Here is a 23274-nt window from a genome sequence, read left to right on the forward strand (position 1 = left end):
AGCCTCCATAAAAACCGCAAGCAGCTGGGAAAGCCATGAGGTGATGTCAAGTCCAGCACACAAGCAGAAACAAAAGGGTTTCACAGGCCTGGTGAGCCTCTTCCCCGATCCATGCTGGAAGCAGCTGCCCCTGGGCTCTCACCTCTGAGTAGGCTGCCATTATGTTTTCCTCTTAGGTACCACATTCAACCCCTACCCTGATGGTTTGTCTGTGATCTGCAAGTCCACAGCAGCCTATGGAGATGGCTCAGTCAGTAAAATGCTTCCACAGAAGCACAGGGCCCTGAGCCCAGATCCCTGACACCTGTGTAAAAAGCCAGGCATGGTGGGGAAGCAGAGACAGGGTCCTGGGGCTTGCTGGCTAGCCAACCTTACCAAATCAGTGAGTTTCACCTTCATCAAGAGACCCGCACCTCAAAAAAAGGCGGGGAGAAATGAGACGATGCCCACTGTCAACCTCTGGCCTCCACAAGCCTGTGTCAGCGTTCCAGATAACCGGGGCGTAGGAAAGCACTCTGCCCCATTTTCTGGCTTAATATGTGTTTGGCTGTGGTGTACCCCTGCTCTTTAAGGAAGTAGACCCCCCAAGGACTTCAGTGATTATAGACACTGATGAATTCATGCGTTGGAATGTGTGAGATGGCAGATAGGAAACTGATGAAATTGTCACACCCTGAAGGAACGACTCCTAGTGTCAATCTCGGGCTAAACCAGAGGGGCAGTTTGGGGTTGATATGTTTCTTGTGAGCAGCCTCTATGATTCCCAGGACAAGTAGCCTGCCTGCACACACAGTCACATCTGAAAAGAACTAAAAGGTCCAGCCAGCAGGTTGGTGATGGGAGATGTCATTCTGTAAATATGTTTCCCTTATTGGTTAATGAATAAAGCACTGTTGGCAAATGGGAAAGCAAGATAGGCAGGACTATGAGACAAAGAGGATTTTGGGAGATGTAGTAGTAGGAGATTTAAGAAGTAGAGACTTGAGAGAGCAGAGGTCCGGACCTTCTGTCCGGTAAGACCACGTGGAAACACTTAAATTAATAGAAATGGGTTAATATTTAAGACAGAGTTAGCAAAAAAGAAACGCTAGTATCAGGCCAACAGCTTTATATATAATACAGAGTCTCTGTGTGTTATTTGGGGCTGGCATGGCTGTGGGACCAGGCTGGTGGGAAAACTGGTCATAGCAAAAAGGCGTCTAAATGGGGTCCGAGAACTTTCACTTTACAAAAGCTTAAAAAGACATCTTAAAAACAAAAGAACAGAGACAAGCAAGTCTTGATAGCAACATCCCCCCCCCCCCCGGTGGGCTCTGTTTTGCTAAAGATAAGCAGAGATTTGTTCGGCTCCTTTAAGGGAGGTTTCCTGACTCAGCTTAGTGACAAAAAACTGCAAGGCTTTTAAGAAGCCCTACTAACAACTTATTGGTATGTATGAGAGCTGGCAATGACCACATCCCACATCTTCTAGCCAGCAACATGCTCCTGGATGCAGCAAAGACCAAGGTGGTGAGCACAGCTCTCAGTGCTGGTGCTAAATGTAGCCCCCGATCTTAGATAGACCAAGGCTGACACAGCTGTGGCTTTCATTTTAGCAATGTTGTTGTTTACCAGATAAAAGACTCCGTGGACAAAAAAAAGATAAAGATTTATAGTAAAGACAGATTCAGATAAAGACAAACCTCTAAAAGTTTACAATATGTTTTGAAGTATACTTAGGCTTGGGAGAAAAAAAAAAGAAACAAAATAAAATGGTTTAAAAAACCCAAAAAAACGAAACCAATGTAACAGGTTTGCTGAGTGAGCAAAAGGCGCTTGCTGCCAAGCCTGATGATGTGGGTTTGATCTCAGGGACTCATGTGGTGGAAGGAGAGAACTAACTTCCTTAAGTTGTCCTTAGACCTTCACACCCTTACAGTGCCACTCATGTTCACACTCAGACCCAGACCCACAGGTACATGCATAACAAGCAACTAAGTAAATGTGATTTTTTTTTTTTTAAGAGAAAAGAGAAAGACAAAATGAATTCTTACCTTCCCATATCTGGATGCAAAAGTCCCCGTGAGGAGGGAGTGGAAAATGATGATTGTCTCGTCCAGGTCCCAGACGAACACCCGCTGTGAGGGAGGAGAGAAGATGGGTTCACCTATGTCTGACTTGCCCTCTGCAGATCCCAACCTTCTGGAGAAGTCTTGAGACATGTTAAGTTGTAAAACAGGTGAGCCACACTGTGCCCGGAGCTGCCACTGAGCCCCATCTGTGTCAAGTGCGTTGTCATGGCCAATTTCTAGACTCCTACCAGCCCCACCCGTGCTGGAACCTAGAGGTCTTCACATAAAAGCTCAGAAAGGGAGGCATTTGGGCCAAACCAACGCTTGAAGACACCATAGAACTCTCTCGACAATGTGAGATACTACCAAGTGAACATTCACAGAAGCTATTTCTGTTTGCAGCAAGTTTGACTCTGCAGTTCTAAGTAACATGGGGAGCTTTCCTCACAAACTTGCCAATGTTTGACAATTTCTTTTAACTCCAATGGAATCTTCCATTTTTACAAATGGAACCGCTGCATTTCTTCCCTGGTCTAAGACAGAGGACCTAGTGGGCAAGAGGAATGTGTTGATGTCCTCTCCTCGGCTCTGTCTCTGTTCTCAATTGCTGTTGGCTTTACTTTGCCATTGTCAGCGTGAGCGAATCAGCCTGCACATTTAGTTTCATGATTATAAATGTCTTCTACAGATGGATTCTTAAAAAGACTGTTATTGTATTTGAATGGTGTGTGTGTGTGTGTGTGTGTGTGTGTGTGTAAGGCAGAGGACAACTTTGTGGAGTCAGTTCTCTCCTTGTATCTTTATATGGTTCTAGGGATCGGACTCACAGCATTAGTCTTGTTGGCAAGCGCCTTTTCTCACCGAGCTATCCTCTGGGCCCTCATTCATAACTAGGAGCCATTTACATTGTTTGATTAGTGTTCATTGCTGAGACAAGTAATATGCCTATCCAACCTCATAGCTCTGGATCCACTCTGAGGAGAACACGTCTACCATCAAGGTCATGAGTCTCCCTGTCCATCTTGCATTCTCTTGCAGACACCCTCATTCACATAATCTCAGTGTGTTCCCAGATGAGTCACTGCTTGTAGAACTCACTGTCCCTGCTGGAGCTTATATTCATTGCTTTGCTTTTCTCTTTCTTGTTGTAATGTGCCTTCACTATAATGTCAAGTTTAGTCATACCCCTTGTCCTGAGAGCAGTGTCTTCAGGGATGGGAACAGGCAGTGTGGACTGGATCACCCCTGGGCTCCCTGACAGCATGATCCTCAGAATTCCATCCATGTGTTTGAGTTGGATTCATTGTCCCCTGGACTCTAAGTCTGTCCCTTTCTTGATTTTCTGCCTTGTTTGACCTGAGTGCATCCTTAAGTCTCGTCTTCTGAAGGGATGTGTGGAGAGTAAACCTTCCCAAATTCTAGCAAACCTATTATTTACGTTTTCTGTGCATCCAGAATTCTCCGTAGTAAACAATGTTCTCCGGCTCTTTAACATGGCCCCTTCACTGCTCTCAGGTGCTGATCTGATGCTTTGCTGGCCTGCTTCTCGAAGACTTGACTTTCCCTCCCACTTTTCTGTGTGTGTGTGTGTGGGGGGGTGTGCACACACAGGTAGAAGGCACACACAGGCATCTTCCTCTACCTCTCCCTGCCTTGTTTTTTTGAGACAGGATCTCTCACTGAACCTGGAGCTTACTGATTGGCCAGGCTGACTGCTCATCAAAACCCTGGGGTCTTGCAGCACTAGGGTTACAAAAGTGCCTGCTGTGCTCAAGTTTTTAAGTGGGTGCTGGAGATCCCAACTCAGGTCCTCATGCTTGCACAGTGAGCACTGTACCTTCTATCCTGGTTAGTTTTTATCCTCAGATTGACCCAACCTCCAGTCAGTCCCCTGGGGAGAGGGGACCTCTGCTGAAGAACTGCTTCTATGCGACAGATTGTCTTAACTGAGTATTGATAAAGGGGAGCCCAGCCCACCATGGGTGGCACCATTCCTAGGCAGGTGGGCTCTGCTTATATAAGAAAGCTGGCTGAGCATGCACCAATGGACAAGCCAGTAAGCACTGTTCCTCCATAGTTTCTACCCCTAGTTCCTGCTTTGAATTCCTGTCCTGACTTCCCTCAGTGATGGGCTCTCGTCTGAAGTCTAAGCCAAGTAAACTCTTTCCTCCCCTCAGCTGCTTTTGATCGTCATGTTTATTATTATTATTATTATTATTATTATTATTATTATTACTGACAGTCTGCTTAGCCCTGGCTGTCCAGGAACTAGCTCTGTAGCCTCAAACTCACAGACATCCACCTGCCTCTGCCTCCTGTGGGCAGGGATCAAAGATGAGTGCCAGGCTAGGCTCCAAAGCTACACAGACAAACCCTGTCTCAAAAAAGAAAAAAATTTCTATAGTCACATCTTTGGGGGCTATCAGTAGTCAAGCAGTTTGAGGGGAAAAGAAAGCCCATTGCGGATGGAGAAAGGCCCAACACTTCCCCAGGACTTGGTTTCGGTAAGAGTAGGGAGAGGCTGGAGTGGTCTGAGGTGGACTGTATGGGACAGGGCCATTGAAAAGGTGCAGCGTGGGGCTTTTAGCTCCTTTACACACAAGGAGAGAGGCCCAACCGAGTTTCCTTGTCCCATTTCCCAGGCGATCCCACCACCTCTCTGATGCTCCATTGTTCCGTTCACTGCCTTTGAGTTCTAAGAGGTGTCTGCATCCTTCAAGGAAACCCTGCTTTTACATGTCAGCCAGCTCAAGCCAGTTCCTGGCCCCTGTAGCCCAAGGATTTCAGCTAACACACCTCAGAACTGCCACTTCAACACAGGCTCCTCTCCTGGGCTTCTGTCATTTAAGAAACCATGGAAGACTTAAGAGGTGTGAGTGAGCCTGCTGACATTAAACTCAGAAGGAAAGCGCTGCTCACACCTTGGTGCCCAGTCTCACACGCTGGTACTTTAGGATGGAGAAGCAGGTGTTTCCAGAGTAATATTGCCCTGTGAGCCCCCACTTCCATGAATGCCTTGAGCCCCTCACCCCCTCTTCAGTGACTCTCCATTCCCCTGTTCCCATCCAGGGTAGAACTCCTCAGTCATCCAGGTGATTGCGGAGTTCTTCAGAAGGAGCATTAAGGCCTTGTTACTATATGTTTTCAAGTTGGTGGAGACATGCAGGAATGTGGGAGGGAGGCAGGCCACAGACAACAGAAGCCCTTTTGAGAAGACCCAAACCCTGTAGCAGGGCCCTGTCGCAAGCCCCACCCCGCACTGGCCCTGGGAAGCTGAGGCAAGAGGATCACTGTTCAGCCTGGGATATACAGCTGGATATATGTAGCATTCCTTTGAGCTCGGAGCTATCTGGGAGGCTGAGGAAAGAGGATGGCTTGAGCGCAGGCCTTTGAGACTGTTTTGGGCAATATAGTGAGAGCCCATCTCAAAGTGAAGGGGGTGGGGCCCGAGGGAGGAGAGGACAGAACGGCCCAGGCTGAGGGCATTCCTTTCAGCAGGGGAACTCTCCCTGGCAGAGTCCTAGAGTGCATTAAATTTGTTGATGACTAACGGAAGGGTTAAGAGTGAAGTCCACAGGACAATACTTGCCAGGCTGGAACAGCAAAGCCACAGACCTCGTTAAAGTTGCATCAGTGGGACAGGTGGTACCAGGTGCCTCAGTAACGGGTGCTCCTGGCATGGGTCCCCTCATGTCTTCTGATGGGGGCGTCCTCGTCCCCCATCCCATAGGGTATCAGGCAAGGGACATTCATAACACTTAAGCTGGGCCTTGAGTCTGACCTTGGGTCAAATGGGGCTGAGTTCTCAAACAGCTTGTTCTTTGATGGCATAGCACCCGAAAGTTCCCTGGGTTTGCATTCTTTAATCCTTGGTTCTTTGTGTGTGTGTGTGTGTGTGTGTGTGTGTGTGTGTGTGTGTGTGCCTGCACATGTGTGTGCACATGTTCATGCATGTGGAGGCCAGCTATCAAAGTCCAAAGTCCATTGATTGTTTCTCGATTTATTCGTTGAGATAGAACCACTCATTGAATCTGGAGATCACTGATTGGCTAGACTATCTGGTCACCAAACTCCAAGGATCTTTTGTCCCTGGCCCAGAGCTTGCCCTTCTCCAGCCTGGTTTATTACGTGGGAGATTCAAACTCAGGTCGTTGAGTAACAAGCTTTTTACTGGCGGAGCCATCCCTGTAGGATGCACTTGCTCGTTACAGCCTCCTGCCACTCTGCCCCAGGTTGGGACAAGCTGGACTTCCTAAACTGCCCACATGTATTGTCATTTGATATGGGATGGGACTCAGCACCTGTCTTTGATTGGAGTACAGTGTCCCCAACACTGTATTCCAATTAAAGACCCTACCCAGCATCTTCCTTCCCAGGGGCTCTAAGGGTAATCCCCCTCTAGGGTTCAGCAGGCTAAGGGGCTTGTTACACATGCCACTTCTCTATCTTGCCCAGGACCTGGGGAATTGGAGCCTCTGAGAGGACCCTATAAGTCCCCCAGGGGACTCTGAAGCTACTGAGGTGTGAGAGGCATGGTTCATGCTGGCTCTCAGGCTGTCCTTCCCCAGACTAGTTACCCAGAAGAACTCTATACAGTCAACCTAATTTTTCTGGGTTTATCCCCCTGGTTAGTGGAGCTGTCACTGAGCTGTGCTTACACAATGCAACTGACCAAAACTTGGAGAGCCTTGGCCCCCAGCAGTGACTCAGGCTACAGATAGAGATCACTTTTTACCCCCATTAAACATCCCTGGTTACCTCAATCTCATTGTCCCCTGATGGGGAGGGGTCACTACTCCTCTTTGACCGGCCGCGTAGCTTCCCATCTGAGGCCCGATGGGGCCTGTCTGTGTCACCCTCTTTTACTGGTGTGGAAGGCCCGTTGTGTGTGTTGTAGTCACCTGGGAAACAATAGCGGATGATACACAGTTCAGAAACTCTCTTCCTGGGAAATATTGCACCAGCCCCATCACCATGCAAGCCCCAGATTGGACACCCTGAAGAAAGTACCAGAGGTCAAGATCATAAGATTAAACTGCTGGTCACTGCCATCCTCTGTGGAACGATCTTTTCGTTCACTGTGAATATTTGTTGCTCTCACTGGTCACCAGCAAATGCAGAGGGAGCAAGACACGCTGGAGGACAGGTAAAGCCACAAGCCGTGTGGCAATACATAGATTAATAGAAATGGGCTAACTTACATTGAAAGAGCTAGTTAAAAACAAGCCTAAGCTATGGCCAAGCTTTATAATTAATAAGTCTCCACGTGTACTGTTCATGACCTTCTGCCAGCCAATAGGTATCTATGAGGCTGGCTCTGTTTTAGGTTCTGGGCCCTGTCTAGAGGCTCAAGCACTCAAAAACTTCAGCAAAGGCTGGGGGCACAACTCAACTGGTAAGGCTCCTGCCTTATAGGCACAAGGACCTGGATTTGATTCCAGAGAGCGATCCCAGTGCTGGGGAGATAGAGTTGGTAGAACCTCAGAGGTGGCCCGCCAGCTGCTCTAGCTTATTGAGCTCCAGGTCAATGAGAGACTTTGTCTCAAAGGAGGTAAAGGATGACATTTGGAGGGTGACACCTGAGATTACCATCTGGTTTCTACACACAAATGCATGCAGGGTATTGGGTGATGGTAGGGTGTTACAGGAGAGGTCTGTCGAGAAGGCTTCCTGAGTGAGGGTGTCTGGAAGGTCTCAAAGGTCTGGAAGACGCAAAGGAGGCTGTAGCTACAGTGAACATCCCATGCCGATGGCTTGAAGACTGCGAGGCAGACAGAAGGATGAAAATGCATGCCCACAGGGAGATGATTTTCTAAGACTTCTATTCCAGCTTCACGATTTGGGGTTTGAGCCCCAGATCGGTGATGGTAGGACTTCTAAGGTGGAACCTTGTGAGGTTCTCAGATTTACTGGGGACACACTCCGAAAGGTCCCAGGTCCCCCCAGAGCTGTGAGACAGCTAAACCTCTCTTTTATAAAGTTAGCCAGACTCTTGGTTTGCATCATGGTGGTGCGAAAACATGACCTCATAAATGTAGTTTCAGGAGAGGCTTCGTGAGGGGGCTGAACCTGCCTGGGGTCCCTACAAATTAATGGCAAGATTTGGGCCTGTTCTTGTGAGTATAGAGTCAGAACTGCGAACCCTCTTGGACCCTCAGAGAACTCCCCATCCCATTCCCTCACACCTGCCTTGCTGGTTTTCTCTTCTAAATGCATCCTGCAGATGCCAGCTCTCCTCCAGCTCTCAGGTCACCATGGGAGGGAGGGGCAGCTTTTTCTAAAAGTATTTGGAAATGAGCTGAGTTCTTTCTCCTATCCTGGAAGGACCATTTTCCTTCCAAACCCAGGAAACTCAACTTTGTTTAATATTTAGAAAGCTCCTTAGCAGACTAAGGGACGCAATGGGAGAAGAAGCGGTAATGTGAGATGTCAGGATGGTGGGCATTTCCCCGCCAGCCAGCATTTTGGGGCTCAGCACTGGACACTCGCAGCTCAGTCAGAAACAAGTTTCTTCAGGAGGAAGAGTTCCTCCTCCGCTCAGATACTTGATTGAACTAGTAGGAGTGACATTTTCGCTGGTCTCAGAGACCTGGCTTTGTTGATGGGGCAAAGCAGGGCAGTGGTGGCCGGAGCCTCTTGCTGTCGGTGACATAGTCCTTAGTCCGCCATACCTGCTGCTGCCACCAAATCTCTAGCTCCTCTTCTCTCCTCCAAGCATGCTGCTTCATCATTTTCTCCAATCCCACAAAACCACTTTTTAAAGCACCTTCCCACAAGATCTGCCTTCTAGAAGTTGTTCCCAAGATCCTGTGTGCTCTGCAGGCTCATCCTCCACTGTCTCGTCTTCCCTTGTAGCCTCCACGGGTCTCTCAGGCTCCTGGGAGAACCCACAGCCCTGTGGGTGCTGGCAATGCCTCCATCTTTTCTAACAGCCATTTACTGCTAAAACCTTCCCTTTTCTGCTTTGATGACATTCCATAAATTTGGATGTGCTGTGTTTTTATTTTCATTCAATTCCAAGTACTTTTAAATTTCCTTTCGATTTCTTCTTTGACCTCCAAGTTACATAGAGTGAGTTACTGAGCTTTCCAAAGGTTTGAGGAATTTCCAGAAGGATTCGTTATTTATTACTGATTTAATCTTATGCCGCCAGAGGACAGGTTTTCTGTCTTGAATGCTAACTTAACTGGAACTTGCTTTCTGGTCCAGAATGTGAGATGATCTCGGTGGACGCCCCCGATGCTGCTGGAGGGGACACATTGCTGCTGAGACATGCTGTACAGACATCTGTTATCACAGTCTTTCCCTTCCAGTCCTCGTTCCCAGCTTTTTTTCTCCAGAGAAAGTGACCACAGACAGTTGTTCTGTGTTTTTCCAGAAACTCCCTTTGCAAACATGGACTTCAAACAACACTTCCATTTAAGAAAACTCTCGGGACACATTTCATGCATAGCTTCCCCCCCCCTCCCCACATGGGTGAGATAAAACACAGTCTCACTCTGTGGTTCATCCTGGCCTGGAACTCAGTACGTACGTAACTCAGCTCACATTTGAACTCATGGCAATCCTCCTGTCTCAGCCTCCTGAGTGCTGAGGTCTCAGCTGTGAGTGAGACACCATGCCTGGATTTTCACATGTGGATCTTTTATGTCTCCCTACCTATAACATCAGTTCAAAGAAGGCCGCTTAGACTGACATCACTCCATCTTTTTCAGAGCTGCATAGTATGCCATGGGTGGATGCATCACCCTTTTCCCAACTTGGGTCCTGTTAAGTACTACCATGGCGTGTCTAGTCTTGCTCTGATCTTAACTGCAATAAGGGTTCTTTTTCTTAAGTGTTTGTATTCATGTGAAAGTTGTCTTTAGGATAAATTCTTAGTTGTAGAATAGTTGGGTTAAAGGGTGCATGGATTTCTATGTTTGTTAGGTGTTATCTGACTGCACAGAAAAACCTTAAACCTCTTCTTGAGAGCTTGACATTCTGTCACCAGTAGTTTAAGAAGTTGCAAACAACCTTCCAACTTCTTTTGGGTAATTTGTAGCAATTAAACAAAGGGAAGGAGTTCTTAAGCAGTGACCGGTGGTGCCTGTTCTCTTGGGTCTGGACAGGTGTTCAGCTCAGCTGGCTGCTCAGTGTCCTCTACACAGATGTTCATGCCTGTCAGAGAAGTGTGGCTTTCAATGTGTCTGATGTGAGGCGGGGGCTGGGAAGGAAGTGTTAGAGACCATTTCTGAAAGCCGGTGGTATCTGTCAATCAAACCACCGGAGTATCTGGGAAACACCAGGCACCCTAGACTGCTGTAAAAGTGGAGTTTTGTGGGACACTCTCTAAATGTCTGAAAGTGAGCACATATGTGTGTGCTCTTCCTGTGCAACAAACATTGGGGGAAAGAGAGCAGGCACCTCAGTTAGAGGTAACAGTCATTGCTGCCATTAAACTATTTTAAGATTATATATTTTTTTGTGCATGAGTGTTTGCCTATATGTATATCTGTGCATCACATGTATGTCTGGTGCCCTTGGAGGTCAGAAGAGGGCATCAGATTCCCTGGAGCTAAAGTTAGTAATGATTGTGAGTCACAATTTGGGTGGTGGGGACTGAACCTGGGACTCTGGAAGAGCAGCCAGCGCTCTTAACCACTGATCCATCTCTCCAGTCCTGTGATGCCATTAAATTTTATATGAGCTTTTAGACACAGCAAAAAACCATACCAACCATTTATTCATTCATTATTTATTCATTTATTCATTATTTATAATAGTTTATCATGCCTGAGGCCAAGGGATAAATGAGGAATGGGGACAATGAAGGAACACTTCAGAGATATATGTCTCCTGTTTGTCCCCAATGGGGCCCAGAGATAACCTCGCCTTATAACCCAAATCCTCAGGAAGGGTACCATATGAGTCAGGCTCATCCTTGGGCTCTGGATCCACTGGCAGGATCTCCTGCCGGGAGCTCCTCTCCATCTCGACTCCCCATTAGCCTCTTATTTCTCTCCTTTATTGAAAGCAGTGTATTCAGAGAAGCAGGATGCCAAAGATGGTTCAAGATCAGGGAGAGAAGTTTACCGGGCTCTGTGACTTTGAAATGCTTGACCAGGTGTCTCCCTTTGTCTTTGGGATAGGGATGACTCCTCAGGGAAGGGACGTGTGGATCTAGACCCACAGCCACACCAAGAGCCGAGGAAAAGAGGGGGCAGGGACCCCCACTGCTTTTTCCCACCCCTTAACTAGCAAGCAATAGCTAGTAATGAATGCCCACACAGCACCAACCCTGAGAACACCAGTGGAGGCAGGAACACGGGGAACTCAAGGTCATCCTTGGCTACATACTGAGTTCAAAGAGAGCTTGGGCTACACTAGATACAGTCTCAAACAAGACAAAACAACCAAAGAATAAGACCCAGTGCTGGGCACACCTGTAACCCCAGCACCTGTGAGACATCTGGTTTGTAGAATAGCTTAGCAACCCAAGACCACTCCTGCCCTGAGCTACACACATGCTCCTTACCACACAAAGCAACCTGTCACTCCACTTCAAAACCCCCTAGTAACTCCCTAGCAACCACTCAGTAACTCCCTTTTGTGGTCAGACACATCCTGGAACTGGGGGCAGTGGGCTGCTCCAATCTGGACTGGTTTTGGGTACTCGCACAATAAGGCATTCTGCCCGCTGAATGACCTTTTTGGTGAAAATCTTCTATTTACCATCTTATGCCTATGCATGATTGGACATGCATATGATTAAGCCAGATGCATCATGGGAAAGGATATCTGCAGCAAACCGAGGTTTATATAATCCCAGCCCATCAGTCAAAACAGAAAATCACCCACATTCTGCCCCTAGCAACCAACTACCCCCCCCAGACCCTCACAAAAGGAAACTGCAAAAGTAACCGGGAGCTCTTGAGCAACCTTGTTGGAGCCCAGCAGTCCCCTGCAGCCTCTCCACTCTGGGTTTTTGCTGGAAAAAACTCCTGTGGCTTTGTTATTTCTGTGCACTCCTTAAATTCTATGAAGAAGACACCAAGAATCTGGAAACACCTGGTCCAGACAGCAACTCTGGTAATAGCTGGGAGACTGCCACAGGAGGATTGCTAGCTTGAAACCAGCCTGGGCTGTATAGCTTATATCTGAGGAGGGGCCCAGGTCAGGGGTCAGGGTGTCTCCTCTGCCTTCTGGCTCTGGGGCTCTGGGTTTCCTTGCCTCCCCCTTCCTCTTAGTCTATTGGTTCTGGTTAAGGCTGACCCAACACTAGCTCCAGCTGTGGGTTACAACATATCTTCCACCCCAGCACTGTACCTAAGCCACAGAACCTGGCTACAAGATGGCCATATGACTACGCTGCTCAACGAGAGTGGTGTAGGGCTCTGGCAGAAGTGTCCAGAAGGAAAGGGCATTTCTTTGTGGTGGTATAGCGGGCAGGATGAAGTCCTGAGGTCAGAGGCCCAGGCTCAGCAATTTGTTGGAACCCCTGAAGTTATGCTGACCCCCAACACTGTGGTTACACCTACCTAACAAGTGTTTTGTTTTGGAGCCTAAATCCTCCAGGAGTTCCCTAAAACTGTGGTGCCTCAGAGACTAATGTGTCCCAGGGCTGTGTAAGGGTTCTACAAAGCTGGGGCCTGTGAGCCATGGCAGCCGTTCTGAGAGCACAGACACCAGAGAGCCTCTGGCTCGCTCCCAGGTGTACTTACCCTATTATTTAACAGAGATGCTGGGGTCAGTTCCCAGCACACACATGGTGCATCACAACCATCTGTAACTCCAGGTTCACACCAGCAAAACATACATACTTGTGAAAAAAAAAATTATCTTAAAAAAATCTGTAGAGCCCTTTATAGTTGTTCAAAGTAAGGACTGCCTGGAAAACAGCAGGAGTTTAATAAATGCACGTTACCAAGGGTAGAGAGGTGGTGACAGAAGACTCTGCCGATGTGTGCTCCTTTGGACCACAGCTCACCAATCTCCTTCACACAGGAGCTCAGAATGAGAGCAAAGGCAAGTGGACTTACCAGCCAGTGACTCAGAACTCTGGTTGGGGACATTGTGAGGAGCCTCCTGGAGGACGTAGGTGGACGTGGAGAGGGGCGAGGAGCAGAGGCTGCTGGCGGGGACATAGGGAGGGTTGTAGGATGGGCTGAAATACTGGGGGTACTGGTTCTGTGGGAAGCCGGGGTAGGAGGGGTAATCCTGGTAAGAGAAAAACAGACAGGGATTAAGTGAGGAGGTGCCAGGCCTGGCAAGCCCGGGTCTCTCTTTCGAGTAAACATTGAGCATCCATACCATTGCCATTTGTTTTCCCATAAATCAAATCTGACCCAAGAGCCAAGTGTAAGTAGTGCAGGCTGGAAGTAGAGGAGACTCGAGGGGAAGGAGGGATGAGGCCACAGAGTGGAAGCGGGTGGTCCTGTGTTGGCTGTCACAGGAGTGGGCAGGATGACCCCCACCGGGAAGGTGGAGGTGGTGGGAATCCCACTCACACCAAGGGGTGGGAACTGCGATGTGGACATACTGAGTCTAGCCATCGCTAGAGTAGCTCTCGGGGCTGGAGGTGGGGGATGTGGGATGGAGGGGGAACTCCTTGATACTTCCTGCCTGCCCTACACACTGCATGCTTGATGATGGAGGTTGGTTGATGACCCTGAAGAACAAGGGTGTGGCCTCGACAGCCGCCTGGTCAATGCTGTGTCTCCAGCATGAGAACTGGACCTAGCACTCACAATAACTTCAAAGACGTTGTGTGAACAATGAAGGGAGCACAGGCCCGGGGGCGGGAGGACATCTCAGGAACAAGTCACAAGTGTAGTAGCACCTGCAACATCCAGGGTCGGGAATACTCTTCACCAGGAAATGCCAGTCAGCCTGCATCAAGGTCAACAGGGTGGTTCTCCCCACAGCCCTAGCCATCATGGTTTCAAACACTCAGTTCATAGTCACAGTTGTCATCCTTATCACCTACACCACCACCACCTCCATCACCATAGCCACCAAGACCACAGTAACCACCACCCCTACCATGATCAGCATCACCACCATCCCCAACAGCACCACCATTCACACCACCACCATCACCATTACCAACATCTCCTCTACCACCATCATCATCTCCATCATCATCACCATCACCCTCTGTAACCACCACACTATACCATGGTCACCATCACTACCAGCATCCCCATTCCCATCATTCCCATCTCCCCACCACCATTACCATCCCTATCATCACCACCAAGACCACAGTAACTACCACCACTACCAGATCACCATCACCGTTCCCACCACCACCATCTCCCCTACCACCACCATCATCATCACCATTACCATCACTGTAGCTACCACCACCACTACCATGATCACCATCAGTGCCATCAGCACCATCCCCATCACCACCCTCACCACCATCATTACCACCAGCCAGTGATTTACCCACAAGGATCTCATAGAAAGCTCTATGCCCTGGGCCCTAGCTCATATCTGCTAAGTCGGGATTTCTGGGGAGTCTGAATCTGTGTAAGGTATTAGAGTGAAACAAACGGATACCTAGACTTAAGAGTTGCTCCTTGCACTTCCGTGTGTTAGAAACACATGGAAAGAATTTTAGATTTACAGGAAGTAATATAAGAGGGTCCTTTAGCAAGTTCCCCCTGCTCCCCACGCTCCGTCCTGAATATGAGACCCAGGGCCTCGAGCATGCTGGAAGAACTATACACTCTACCCCCAGTAGGCTAATTCTTTTCTTTATTTCTTTTTTTTTTAATGATTTCTTTATCCTTATTTTATGTGCATTGGTGTTTTATCTGCATGTATGTCCATGTGAGGGTGTTGGAGACCCTGGAACTGGAGTCACAGACAGTTGTGAGCGCCATGTGGGTGCTGAGGATTCAATCATGCTCTGAAAGAGCACCCAGTGCTCTTAACCACTGAACTATCTCTCCAGCCTCTTTTTGTGTATGTGTCCATATAGGTATATGACACATGCATGCAGGGCCAGGTCCCCTAGAGCTGTAACTACAGGCAGCTGTAAGCCACCTGAGGCTTCTGCTATTCTTAATCACTGAGCCATTTTTCTAGCCCCCGGATAATTTTTTTTTTTTTGGGCTGTCTGAGACAAGGTCTCATGTAGCTCAGGTTGGCCATGGACATACTATATAGCTGAGGATGACCTTCAGTGCCTGGCCCTCAGACCTCACCCTCCTGATTACTGGATTACAGGTATGCACCACCACATCCAGTTATTTTCTAGACTGATCCTTAGCAACTGCAGGGAAACCCCGTGAATTATACAGTGGCCAGCATCCCATGAAGCAATGCTGAAGCCCCCATTGGATGCAGAGAGAGCAGATGTGTTGTCCTTTTGAGAGGCTCATGTTCCAGAGAACACACACACCACTCACAGCCCACGTTCAAGAGCTCCTAGATGCTTTGAGCTCAGGTAAGATTGGACCTGACAGCTTGGGGATCTTGTGCTTTTATTTCTGATGGTCTCTTGTACAATCTGGCCCCCTGGCATCCCCACACCCAGGCAGGGTTAAGAGGCCATGTTTCTGGTAGGGACTGTGTGTGTGAGGTGGCTCTGTTGTGCACCTTAAGCTAAGGGCAACCCTGAAAGAAAGAATCGAGAAGAGAATTGGCAGGCGCTATGTCTACCTGGTGCACGCTCCCAAATCCAGCCGTGTTGGTCAATCCGTTGGTGCCTTGGTAGAGCCCTGCGGTGCCTGGAGGAAGACAGGACGGGTTAGGACTGCATCAGGGAGGGCTTGGGGGAGGAGTAGCAAAGAATGTGGTTCTCAGGCCTGAGGTGAGGGGCAGGACCTGTGACCTGGAACCAACTCTCCCTGGCCTGTGTTTCTTTAGTAAATGAGGAAAAGAATGCATTCTGAGCCAGGTAGTGGGTGAGAGGGAGGGCACCTTTAATTCCAGCACTGGGGAAGCAAAGGCAAGTGGATCTCTGAGCGTTCGAGGCCTGCCTGGTATACAAAGTGAGTTCTAGGACAGCTAGTGTTATTAACATAAAGAAACCCTGTCTCAAAAACCTAAATAAATAAATAAATAGATAGATAGATAAATAAATAAATAAGGATGCACTCTGAGGGGTTAAGAGAGCAGTGTGTCCCTGCACACAGCGGTGTCAGCCCTACCTACCATGATTTCTGAAACACTGTTTTGTTCTTGTGCACAGTGTCAGGCCTGGTGGTAAGTGCTTTTACCTGCTGAGCTGTCTTGGCTGACACTGGTAACATTTTTTTTTTTTTTTTTTTGAGATAGGTTTTCTCTGTGTAGCCCTGGCTATCCTGGAACTTAATTTATAGAGCAGGCTGGCCTTGAACTCACAGAGATCCTCCTGCTTCTGCCTCCCAAGTGCTGGAATTATGCTCAGTCCCAAACCATTTATTTTTCTAAACCGTGGTAAAAAATTATGGAACAAAATACCACTCAACCCAGTTTAAAGTGTACAGTAAGGGCATTAAATGCATTTTTATTGTGTCACCATCATAACATTCATTGCTAAGACTTTTCTAGAACATTCTGGAAAATCTCCAGAATCTTGTAAAATTGGAACCCTGTATGCATTAGAGAAACCAATCATTCCACAGCCCCCAGTAACTGTCATTCTCTTTGCCTATACGGATTCAGTTAGTTTAGGAATCTCACTTAAGTAGAGTTATCCAGTATTTTTGTTTTTGTGATGGCCTCTCACTTCTTCCTCAGGTCAATCGTGAGAAGATACAATCACCATTCTCATTTACTCTGTGGAAAAGTGCAGGCTGAGGGTGGTGGCTTGTGCAGGGTCACAGGGTTGACGGGATGCATTCACAAGTCCAAGCAAACAGATCCTGTGGTGTAGGGGACATTCTGCAGTGTAACAGATGTCTCACCAGGGCCAGCAGAGGCCAGGGTGGCATAACATTTTCCAAGCTGTTTCACAAAAACCTGCCCGCTCAGATATCTATATCCAGGGTCCCTGACTTCAGGCATGCAGGGAAAACAGGCATGCACAAGTCATGGGGAACCCCAGATCTGTTCTGGAAGTTCTACCCCAAGAACAGAATGGGGGGTGTCAAGGGAAAGGGACAATTAGTGACAAAAAGAAGGAAGGGAATCAAAGTATGCTGGGGAAGCAATTTCCAATGCCCCCCTTGTAATTTAAGAAAAGCGGCATGTGCAAGAAAGCCGCCATGCAACAGGGTTTAAGCAGAGGGACCATAAAGAGGGGAAAGGGGAGGGGGGAGACCAGCCTCTGGAGACAGGAGCAGCAGGAGAGAGGAGAAAAGAAAGGGGGGGAGGGAAGAAGGGAGGGAGGTAGAGAGAGAGAGAGAGAGAGAGAGAGAGAGAGAGAGAGAGAGAGAGAGAGAGAGAGGGATGGGAGGTCGGCAGGGCAGGGCCCTTTAAAAAAAAAAAGGGAACACAGTGAATTTGCACAGGTGGTGCTCTTAGTGGCTGCAGCTGAGGGTGTATCCTGTCAGAACCCCAAGGACAGGCCAGTATAGATGTCTGAATATTAACAACCCTCTCAGGTTCTGATAGCTACCGGACAGCCCAGTGGAACTTGCTGGTGTTCATCTGTCTAGGTTGTAAGTTATTTCTCCCTGAATAAACATCTGTTCGGCCTATTTGTTTATCCTGATCCTTATTTAACAGCAATATCTGGTGTCAGAAGCGGGATTAGAATTTTTAGGGGACCTGAATTTCACCCAGGCGGCAGACGCTGCTCCCTTCCCCCACCATCCCCAACAGGCAGAGTCCCTTGCCTAACCAGGTGGACTCACCACAGCTTTGGGACATTTGCCTCTTCCTTACAGCAAAGGAGATCTTTGCTGCCAAAGCGGGCCTGAGAAGGCACTCACTGCTTCTCATTTTTTGCCCATTTCTGCACTGCACTTTGCATTTGCACAGAGCCGCTTGGCACCCGCCCTGCTTGTGTGTTTTCCCGCGGTTAGCCCTGCGGTCCCAGCAATTCCACAAGACTCCTTTTACTCATTTGTCTAACAAAATTTCACTTGCCATAGTTTGTTAAGAGCTATTCTACAGGGACCAGGATCAGAAGGATCGTCTGCTGCCAGACGATATTTGGTGGTACACTTCCGGGCAGAACCGGGATCAGACGGGTCCTCTGCGGCTGAACGCTATTTGGTGGTACACCTCCAGGCATAACTACCACAAGCTGAGATCTACAACTAAAAGCATCAAAGTTCCAGGACAGCAGAATTATACCTAAGGTAATTGTAACATCCTTTGCAATTTAAGCTGAAATTATATCTGCGATCAATTTTTCCATAACTATGGCAGATAATTTTACAATGCGGGACTTTAAGAATTATTTTACTTCATATATAGAAGGGATTTTAGCAGAAGAAACTTATGACTGGACCAATATGTACTTTTATTTTGTAATAGCAATGGGTTTCATCATTAACATGATATTCTTAAAGAAATGGTTTGAGATTACAGCAAATGATAAGGAACTTGTACAAGCCATAGGAGACTTAGTAACAAGGATTCGAAACATTGAAAATGATAGAATTCAAAGCATAGAAAGTATAGAAAGAGAGGTTCAGAATATTGAAGATGGCATTGGAGAGCTGACAGGTAGAATACAAAGCGTGGAACATGAAAATGACCAAGTAAAAAACAGAATTTGTTTCATGTCAGATACCTCAATAACCAGAACAGAAACAATGGAATGCATTAATGCTAGCAGAAACAGCTTGTTCCTGATCGGAGGAAGCTACTAATAAGTTTAAAAAACTGGAACATCAGATAGAAAGGCTAGATGATAGAATCTCTTCTATGTCTGAGGATAATGGCAAGCTAGCAGATAGAACACATTGTTTCTGGAAGGCAGTTTACATGCCATTCAGATAATATCTAAGGATGATAAGATTAAAAATATGGAATCATTTGTAGTTGGAGAAAGTAAGAAACTGACTGATGCAATGAAGTCTCTAGAAAGTTATTTGATTCAAGAAGTTCAGACACTCAAAAAAACAATGGTGAATAGATTTCAGGCTTTAGAAGACCTTCAGTCTGATACATCAGAAGAAGAACTACAGGCAACAGGGCATGAAAAAGATTTAAAATTTTCCACACCATTTAGGGTCAGGGGAGCTTTCCCTGTATCTATTAATGAAAAACCAGCAACGAAAAAACACCCAAAAGGTGTCATTGCATATCAGTGGGAACCAATACGTATGAAAGATTTAAAAGGTATAAAGGAAGCAGTAGTCTCTTATGACGTGTACTCACCATATGTGAAGCAATTAGTAGAATCATGGGCAAGGAATAACAAGGTAACCCCTAAGGATTGGGATCAATTAATATCAGCTGTCCTTGAAAACGCCTCTCAATTAGAATGGAGGGCTTTATGGAGAGAGGAAGCAAAAGCTCTTGAACTTCAGGGCTTAAAGAAAGGTTATAAAGCTCCCCAAGGTAAAATTCTTGGTGAGGGTCTTTATGCTGACCCAGGAACCCAAGCTGCCTATGATGAACATATCTTGTCTCTATGCAGTACAGCAGCTCTGAATGCTTGGGATAAGGTTCATGAATTAGGGGAGAAGATATAATCCTACACCAAGATAAGGCAAGGACCTAGAGAACGCTTTAGTGTCTTTCTAGAAAGATTATCTAGGGCAGTACAATTAGAGGTAGCAGACATAGATTCTAGGCGAATACTCATAGAATCTTTAGTTTATGAGAATACAAATCCTCAATGCAAACAGGTGCTTTGGCCTTTAAAAATGTGATCAGCACCCTTGGATGAATGGGTCCTATATACAGGAAACACTGAGTATAATGACAATAAGACTGAAGCATGGGTAGGAGAAGCCATATCTAAAGGTCAGATAAGACATCAAGATAACAGAGTTCCTTACTATGGTGACTTAGAAGCTTGGGTAGGAGAAGCCATCTCCAAAGGTTTGAAGAGATATCAACATGTCAGATGTTATAACTGTGGTAAGATAGGACATCTAAAAAGAAATTGTAGGCAAAGCTTCCCTAGAAATAACACTCCCAGGAATGAATCAAACAGAAGGCCTTAGCCTCCTAGGTTATGTAGAAGGTGTGGCAAAGGAAGACACTGGACAAATGAGTGTAGATCCACCAGAGACAAGCAAGGAAACCCTTTACCATCGGGAAACTCCTTGGGGGGGCCTCTTGAAGGCCCCCACTTACAGGTGGTCCGAACATTCCCAGTCACAGTGGAAGACAATCTCCCACAGGACAATTAGAAAATTCTGTGCCTATCATAAAAACTCATACTGCTCTGGATGACAAACTAGTGACGGAAGTTGAATCAAACATGACAGAAGGAAATAAAAAACGTATATTTTGGCAAACCGCTATAAATAGTCATAGGCCTAGATTGATAGTTAAGATGAATAATAGACTGTTTGACGGTCTCCTGGACACCGGGGCTGATGTAACTATCATATCTAATAAATCTTGGCCTCGAAGATGGCCCCTGCATGAGGTAAATGTTCAATTCTTAGGGATTGGAACCCTGTCTCAGGTAAAACAAAGCACGAGATGGATTGAATGTATAGGACCAGAAGGACAGAGAGGAAGGCTGAGACCATATGTGGCTGATGTAGTGATAAATTTATGGGGTCGTGATCTATTACAGCAATGGAATACACAGATTAACATTCCTCCTGTATTAGATAGGAACCATAGACGACCTCATGATTGTGGAAAAAATACTGTTAAGTACTATACAAGACAGATACCAAATATCCAGGCAGTACAAAAACAGAATACAAGTGCTGAACAAACCGAGGAACCAAAAGCCCTACCTTTAAAATGGCTAACAGAGGAACCTGTCTGGGTAGGACAATGGCCTATGACCTCTGAGAAGTTAGAAGCTTTAGAAAGCCTGGTTCAGGAACAGCTAAATGCTGGACATATCGAGGAATCAACCAGCCCTTGGAATTCTGTATTTGTGATCAAAAAGAAATCTGGTAAATGGAGAATGCTTACAGACCTGAGAGCCATCAATAAAGTTATCCAGCCAATGGGCTCTCTACAACCTAGAATGCCCTCGTCTTCTTTGATACCCAAAGAATGGCCTATTATAGTTATTGATTTAAAGGATTTCTTCTTCACTACACTTTACAAGAACAAGATAAAGAGAAATTTGCCTTCACGGTACCTAATTACAATAATTCTCAACCGGTGAAGAGATATCAATGGAAGGTTTTGCCACAGGGAATGCTAAATAGCCCCACCCTGTGCCAATATTTTGTACAAAAACCGTTAGAAATAATTCGTAAACAGTTTCCACAATCCATAATCTATCATTACATGGATGATATATTGTTAGCTGACTCTAAAGGAGAAATATTAGAAAAAATGTTTGAGAAAGTAAAGGAAGTTTTACCTCGCTGGGGATTACAAATTGCACCTGAAAAAATACAAAAAGAAGAGTTTATCAACTACTTAGGATAGGTCTACAGAAAATTAGACCACAAAAAGTACAGATCAGAAGAGATCGCTACCAGACCCTTAATGATCTTCAAAAATTACTAGGAGAGATTTCTCAACTGCAAACCATTATTGGAATAGAAGGGCATGATTTGAAAAACTTGAAAATGGCCCTAAAAGGAGATAAGGAGTTGAATAGTCCACGAATACTATCAGCTGAATCTGAGAAGGAATTAGAATGGCTAGAAAAGAGGTTACTAGAAGCACATGTGGACCGTGTGGATCCAAACCTAGACTGTATTCTGGTTATATTACCATCTAGAGAATATCCTTCAGGGATTTTGATGTAGAGAGAAGTTATCATATTAGAATGTATATTCCTACCACATAAACAGAATAAAAAACTGAAAACATATATAGAAAAGATCTCTGACTTGATTATAAAAGGTAAATTAAGACTTTGTCAGCTAACAGGAAGGGACCCAGCAGAAATTATAGTACCTTTAACTAATGAGGAAATTTCCTCCTTATGGAAAGATAACGAATATTGGCAGAGAGCTTGCAGTAACTTTTTGGGAACGATTAGCAATAACTATCTCAAAACTGAGAGAATCAAATTCATAAAGAAAACGATTTGGATCCTCCTCCCATGCATTGTAAGAAAAACACCTATTTCTGGAGTTCATACATTCTACACTGATGCAAACAAATCAGGTAAGGCAGGATATAAATCAGGAAAAATTAGCAAAGTGGTTCAAAGCCCTTACAATTCTGTACAAAAGGCAGAATTGTAGGCCATTCTCATGGTACTTATGGATTTTACAGAACCCCTCAATATAATTACTGACTCTCAATATGCAGAGAGAGTCGTTTTACACATTGAGATTGCAGAATTTATTCCTGACAATACAGAATTAACTTCATTGTTTATACAGTTACAAGATAATATCAGAAAGAGGACTCATTCTATATATATATAACACACATCAGATCTCATACGGGTCTGCCAGGTCCTCTAGCACAAGGCAATGATGAAATTGATCGTTTATTGATAGAAAGTGTGCTAGAAGCCTCAGAGTTTCATAAGAAACACCACGTGAACAGCAAAGGTTTAAAAAAGAATTTTTCTATCACTTGGGAACAAGCCAAGGAAATAGTAAGGAAATGTCCTACTTGCTCATTCTATAACCAAACTCCTTTACCACCAGGCAGTAACCCTAAAGGTATAAATATGAATGAAATATGGCAAATGGATGTGTTCCATTTTGCAGAATTTGGAAAATTAAAATATGTACATCACACTATAGATACATTTTCAGGGTTTCAATGGGCTACTGCTCTGAGCTCTGAAAAGGCTGATTCTGTTATCACACACCTATTAGAGGTAATGGCCATTATGGGCATACCTGCACAAATAAAAACTGACAATGCTCCAGCATATGTCTCCAGCAAATTGAAACAGTTTTTTGAGTATTATAACATAAAACACATAACTGGTATACCACACAATCCTACAGGACAAGCAGTGGTTGAAAGATCCAATCGTACTTTAAAAGAAATGCTCCATAAACAGGCAGGAGGGACCAAGACACCCAAACACAAATTACATAATGCTTTATTAACATTAAACTTTCTTAATGCTGATGAAAAAGGAAAAACAGCTGCAGAAAGACACTGGACAATAGAAAAAACTTCTGAACTAAATTAGCCAGTGTACTTCAAGGATGTATTGACTTCAGAATGGAAAGCAGGATATGTGTTTCATTGGGGTAGGGGTTTTGCATTTGTATCTACA

General features: G+C 45.9%; 1 protein-coding gene across 3 annotated transcripts in view; it reads right to left on the reverse strand.

Moving 5' to 3' along the window:
• Eya2 (EYA transcriptional coactivator and phosphatase 2) overlaps positions 1-23274 on the reverse strand; it is a 161090-nt gene that overhangs the window by 37395 nt on the left and 100421 nt on the right. For all 3 annotated transcript variants that reach the window (XM_051186223.1, XM_051186232.1, XM_051186240.1), the window contains exons 6-9: positions 15708-15775; positions 13073-13250; positions 6810-6952; positions 2034-2117 (exon numbers count right to left, since the gene is read on the reverse strand). In XM_051186223.1, the coding sequence (XP_051042180.1) occupies positions 2034-2117; positions 6810-6952; positions 13073-13250; positions 15708-15775 (473 nt within the window). The remainder of the gene's footprint in view (positions 1-2033; positions 2118-6809; positions 6953-13072; positions 13251-15707; positions 15776-23274) is intronic.

This window comes from Phodopus roborovskii, unplaced genomic scaffold (genome assembly GCF_943737965.1).
Source record: "Phodopus roborovskii unplaced genomic scaffold, PHOROB, whole genome shotgun sequence".
NCBI lineage: Eukaryota > Metazoa > Chordata > Mammalia > Rodentia > Cricetidae > Phodopus > Phodopus roborovskii.